Genomic DNA, 6,000 nt, shown 5'->3' with positions numbered 1-6,000 from the left:
TAGCAAGGCGCCATATTCAGTTACTATTGATATTGTGAATCATGTACCGTCAAGAGCGACGTTCATCATTAATGGATTAAAGTCAAGTATTCTACCAGCTACGTCTGTTTTTATAAATTCTAATTTCCTTGTCATGTTTCAGACCTCACGCCAGCCTGCGTGAGCTAAAACGCGTGCATTTCGGCCTCCTTTAGTAAAACGGTGTTGGCTCTCTTGCCAACCACAACAAGAGAGGTAGTGACAGTGAGAAGAGACTGTAGCACTAGTAAGGAAGGAACGAGATATTAACAGTAAGAGAGGGCATGAGGGAAACACTGACAGTGAGAGGAGACAGTAATAGGATAGAACAAAGGGGATTGCGGTTGTGACACAGGTGACAATGACAAGGAGAGACAGAGAAATAGTGACAATGAATTTGGCTGAATGAGTGAGTGAGAAAGGGCAACTAGGTGTGGATGGTTATGAGTGACTGGCAGTGATGGACCAGTGGGTGTGAGTCACAGTTACGGGGGCTAGTAGGAGTTTGAATGTTAAAAAAAGCACAAATATAATTGCTTGCCAAAATTTTGAGAAAATCTTTAAAGATGCTGCGGGAGGAAGAATGAGGCAGCTGGTACTCCACTTTTCAGTCAGAGTCTTTTAAACAAACATGAAAATATTAACATTTTTTGTGCTCTGATATGAGCATTTTTCTGCAAATATAAATATATTAGGATCTAAAACATAAAGCAGAAAGAAAAGCAAGATATTTGAATAGATTTGCACATTAAAAAAATGGAAATATGTAATCTGCCTACTTGAAATTACATATGGCAAGGAAATTGTACAGTTCTCATACTAAAGTCAAAGATAAAATCACTGTAGTAACTCTCAAAAAAAATATCAATAATAAAACCTGATGAGTTCAAAAAGACATTTAGGCTACATTATTTATTGTTAATCCATGTTGATTTATGTTTGGAAGTGAGCTACTCCAGCTGCCTTGCATCGATTATATGACATATTTTGGAGGAAGGCAGGAAATTTACAATAAATGTATGTTATAGACAGAGTCAGAAGTAAAGGTGGATTAAGAGAAAGAGAAATGAGAACTTGAATTAAAAGTGAAGTTATGCAGTAAGTGAAAAGCAGAGAAGCAGAGACTCAGATGGGGAAAAGAGAGATATGGAAGGCGGGGGGGGGGGGGGGGGGGGGGGGCAAGATGGAAACAAAAAGGGAGATTAAACCTGAGAAGTTTGTGGGAGGCAAGGCTACATTGGAGAGAAAGTTCCCTTCCCCAAAGATCAGTGAAACTATTACTGGATGGGAGGACAGAATTGGCCCGTGTGGTGTAAAGGCTCTGGTTCCTTGATTCATGTAATTGAGCACACTCAGCAACTGGGTTCTATACATATCCTGGTGTAGAATGTTCTTCCGTTCACTCGTGAGCTCAGCCAGTTTAGTAGAGTTCATTCCTATAATAAAAACCATGCAGTGAAATGCGATATTTTGTAAACAACATGTTTGGTATCACATATATTCTAAAATTTACTGAAGTGGGGCTGGAAATGTCAGTAGTGGGTCCATGGGCAGGTTTTTCAGGATGAACAATTGCAGCAGAAGGAACCATGAAGTACCGACAATGGTCTAGAAATGTCATATGGTTCAATAAGGGTGTTACAGAGGGCAGTGATTGGTGTGGGAAGAATATCAGGGAGGGATAATCCCTTTTCAGGGCTTGCTTAAAGAAAGTCATTACCTTGATGGAGTAATGTATTTATGCATTCAAAGTGTGGGAAGTACTGAGTAAGACGAATTGGGGGGGGGGGGGAGATGAGTACTTTTGAGTTTTTTTTTTTAAGTGGTAGCTATTTTAGATAGAGGCTGAGAGGAGGATAAATTCCATGGGTAATTAAAATCTAATGATTGTGCGGTCTCCCTGTAGCACACAGAGATCTTCAGTTTGAAGACGACGGAACTGAAACGGAAAATTACAAAACTACATCACAATCACACTAATTGGGAGGATGGAAGGAAGGTCATTGCTTACAATTCCATAAAATTTAAGACCACTACATATGGCAAGCTAGTTAAGTTGGAACGGCTTATGGTAGTTAGTACGAATGATAGCTACACAGGAATTGGAATCCCATTCCTCCTGAATCCTTTTGCAGTGTCTCAACTTCTGCATTAATTCACTGTGTGAAAAAACAAGTAGCTATGACCAGGAACAAGTAACTGACAAATTTTGACAGTAATATTGATAAATTTATACCAGAAAAAACCAGTGACACTGTATTGTGCACATGTATTACAACACCAAAACAATTATTTTGCAAAGAACATGTATGTGAAACAGGGCAATGTTAAATACAAACATCTCAAGAATACAGCACTTGCAAGTAAACACAGTTTTCTCCTATTTACAAAGAAACAAACCAGTACTGTAAAGCACTGAAATTACTTCAGATACAGTCAACATTCTGACAAAATGGAAAATGGCTACACACACACACACACACACACACACACACACACACACACACACACATATCAGTTTATATTTTATATACAATCAAAACTTCAAATAGAGTACATGAAACAAATGTAGACTTTAGAGCTATGACACAAGTACAAATATACAAATCATATTAAAAGAACAAATACAACATCTGCAAAGTAAATGTTTACACTGAAATGATGAGGTCCTTACAACTCACAATTGTATTACTAATTTACTCTAAAATATTCTTGAGTCTGTAATTGTACAATATGCTGAGGGAGACCGACATTAGAATATACATTCTACAATTCATTTAGCATTTACAAGAAAAGGGCTGCTGCAGTAACCAGTCTCTTTGCAGCCATTTGGACTATACTGGTAGTTCTCCTTGAGTGTGGTCTCACTGGTGAGATTCATCCCAAATACGGCAGTCAGAGTCAAATCAGAACTGCAGGACTTCAACTCACTGAAGACTTAAATTTCAATATGTCTCTTTGACACTGCTAAAGGCTTCGTTCAAATAACTGGACACTGAGACGAAACAAATCACTGTCAGAATTTGTCTGTGATGATTCCACACTTGTCTCTTTCACTGGTAAATTGCACAGCTGACGCCTGAAATCAAAACCATCATTTCTGTTATATCTTAACAGCAATAAAATTGATCTATAGCTAATAGCACACATTTGCAAAGTAAAAAGTTATTATGAAATATTTGCTGTAAAGGAAATATTTATACAGCACAACTCATTATATAATTTTTCTGTATGGCAAAAGGCATTTCTTATAAATGTTTAGAATAAATTTTAAAGCAAATTTTTTAATGAAGGAGAAAACAAGTATTTCTCCATTAACAAAACGAGTGTACAGCTAAGTATACAATTTTCAACTTAAGTTTCAGTATCATCCTTGTAGGGCAGGAGGAAGTAGTTGACAAAGGAATTCTGAGGGTAAGAAATAAATAAAAACTGATATCAATGTGGACTTAAAAGATAGGTACATGCAACACTGGAATGAAGAGATATTCACTACCTTTGCTATTGTAAGCATTCTTTCCCAAAAAATATTCCATCCAAAGAGCAGAATACAGCTGATCTTATATTCTCCTTTCATTGTTAACAATCTATTTACAAGAGATGGACTAAACTTCAATACTGACATACCTGACAGCAAGATCCCTGCGAGCAGAGAGAGCTCTTCTGTATGGACCACAACTAGCAAATAATGCCTTCCTTCTTGCTGCTCTGTCACGCAATGCTACGTGTATTCCTGCCACAGGATGTAGGAACAATGGTTCCTTTGTGGTTTCTTCAGCTGGAGGACACTCTTGGTTATCTCCGACTGGTTTGTTTTCTTTATCTGTTGACAATAAAATTGGACTTTTTCATAAAATTTGTTCTTTCTTTTATTTAGTATCAGTTATTTCCTTTAGCTGTTGCCTAAAAAGCTGTTCATTGTTCAAGTGCAACAAGAAACAGTGAAGTAAGAAAACAAAGTTGTCCACAGAAATATCACTATTTAATGTATGTATTGTTACATCTTTTGCTTAATGGGTAATGAAATATGAAGTTACCATCTAATGACACTGAGATAGTTGCAACAAGATTCAGAAATGCCCCCCCCCCCCCCCTCAAAAAAAGTCCTTCAATCCTATGCCCTTTAGGAGTTGGAAGAAAGGATGGGATATAATGGATAGTATACCAGTATTAGAGGTCAGGGTTCACAGATCAAAGATGGAGAGTTTGTGCCTCTGATAGTAAAGTTTAGAATTTAGTCTGATAATTCATACAATCTATGCTCATTTTGGGGGCCACAAATAAGTTCAGTGTATGAACAAGTATGAGCTAGTCAGTAGAGGCTTTGCTAAAACGTGTGACTGGGTTAAAGTTATGGCTTTATCAGCTACATACGAGTATGAACTGAAAACTTCCTTGTGCTTATGGGATTAACTGGCAGTTATTAATTATGTACCACTGGCTTGAGGTAGACACATTTTGCCCTACATTTTAATGATATCGGAATGCTCGTGAAAATTACATATAAAGGATTATTGTCTTCTGAAATTTTGTGAACCTAGGAGGCAACTGTCAGATGATGACATTCAATTTATGGCTATAGAATTCAAAGACCTGTTAATATTAAGGGGTAAGGTAAGTCTCAATTTCCAAATACCACCATTAAGTCAATATACTGGAACACGTAATGTGAAAAATTGACAGATTAGGATCAATTTACGGCCATTATAAACACCACTATAGGCTCAACTAACTGATGACTGAACTGGTACTCACTAAAGCACAATTTAGTCTCCTCGAAAGTAATGAAAGGGACAATCGTAGTGGAGTCCCCACTCGCCCTATAAGAGTGGTCTACACTGGAATTAATACTGGCCAGCGGATGAGCACGATGTAACCATAAGATTTAGTGTAACCATACGATTTAGCACTGCTGGTTGGGAGTGTGTGGCCAGAAATTTTAAAATGAGTAAGTAGATGCTAATACTAAGATGTGGATAAAGTTCAAAGAGTACCACATAAAAAGAAAATTTCTCTTTACAGGAAATAGTTTATTTGTAATAAAGGCAGCATCTCGACCAAAAGTATTTTTATTTAGAGACCATTTTGACCAAAATTTTTAAATTCAAGTGTTGATAAGTTTCAAAATATACTCAGAAGTTTGTCACGCTTTCGATCAAATTCCCAACTAGAGCCTCAATAGTTGTGGTGGAATCCTAAGAAACTTTCACCCTTCGCGAATTTCTGAAGTGGGTGAGAACGGTTTCGCCAGACCTCTTACTGCATCCCTCACCCCAACTGTCTCTCCGAGGCATAGTTCTATTATTAGTGACTGAGTAGATTTCTATTAAGTGATGATCCCACAAATAATGTGCCAGAAGGTACCTGTACTTCTACATACCGGACACTGGAGTACCCGCACAATGAAGACCCTGTCCTCCTGACATGTCTATTGATCAGCAATAGGAAGGAAGACACACTGAGTACCGTATTTTACCGACTCTAAGACACACTTTTTTCTTCAAAGAACTGCCTACAAAATTCAGGTGCATCTTATACTCAAAATTAATATAGAAGTGTCCAAAGTTTGATTTAAAATTCCTGTCAGTCTTAAAAATGGCCATATATTCGATGCCGTGGGAAACCTATCTCTATCCGGCAACACTGGATTCGACTGGCAGCGCCTGTGCGAAGAACACGAGCTGCAGGGATTCGCGAGCTTTATAACGTCGGTCCCCTTCCGCCCCACCGTCACGAACCCAGAAAACTCTCTAGCCTGTGATGCATCACAGCAGTCTTTGGTGCCAGTGAACCTGAATTGAAATGATTTGTGTTATCGGTAACAGTACAATATTTTTGTTAGTTTAATAGTTTCACAATGAGGGGAAAAAGATAGGTATTCGTACGATGCAGGACATAAACCGAACATAACAGCATACGCAAAACACGGAAACAGAGCAGCGCAGTGACACTTCGGCCCTCCACCGACAGAAAAAACCGTCT

The 6,000-nt window shown here is 38.0% G+C and overlaps 1 protein-coding gene across 7 annotated transcripts in view; it reads right to left on the bottom strand.

Moving 5' to 3' along the window:
- Window positions 1–2,238: 2,238 nt before the first annotated feature.
- Window positions 2,239–6,000, bottom strand: part of LOC124593671 (zinc finger CCCH domain-containing protein 13-like) — a 234,343-nt gene continuing 230,581 nt past the window's right edge. For all 7 annotated transcript variants that reach the window (XM_047131957.1, XM_047131959.1, XM_047131958.1 and 4 more), the window contains 2 exons: window positions 3,646–3,841; window positions 2,239–3,097 (listed from right to left, as the gene is read on the bottom strand). In XM_047131957.1, coding sequence (XP_046987913.1) covers window positions 2,986–3,097; window positions 3,646–3,841 — 308 coding nt within the window. In that variant the 3' untranslated portion in view covers window positions 2,239–2,985. The remainder of the gene's footprint in view (window positions 3,098–3,645; window positions 3,842–6,000) is intronic.

The sequence above is a fragment of the Schistocerca americana genome, chromosome 2, assembly GCF_021461395.2.
Source record: "Schistocerca americana isolate TAMUIC-IGC-003095 chromosome 2, iqSchAmer2.1, whole genome shotgun sequence".
Taxonomy (NCBI): Eukaryota; Metazoa; Arthropoda; class Insecta; order Orthoptera; family Acrididae; genus Schistocerca; species Schistocerca americana.
The sequence above is the reverse complement of the archived record's forward strand: the minus strand, read 5'-3'. Positions and strand labels throughout refer to the sequence as shown.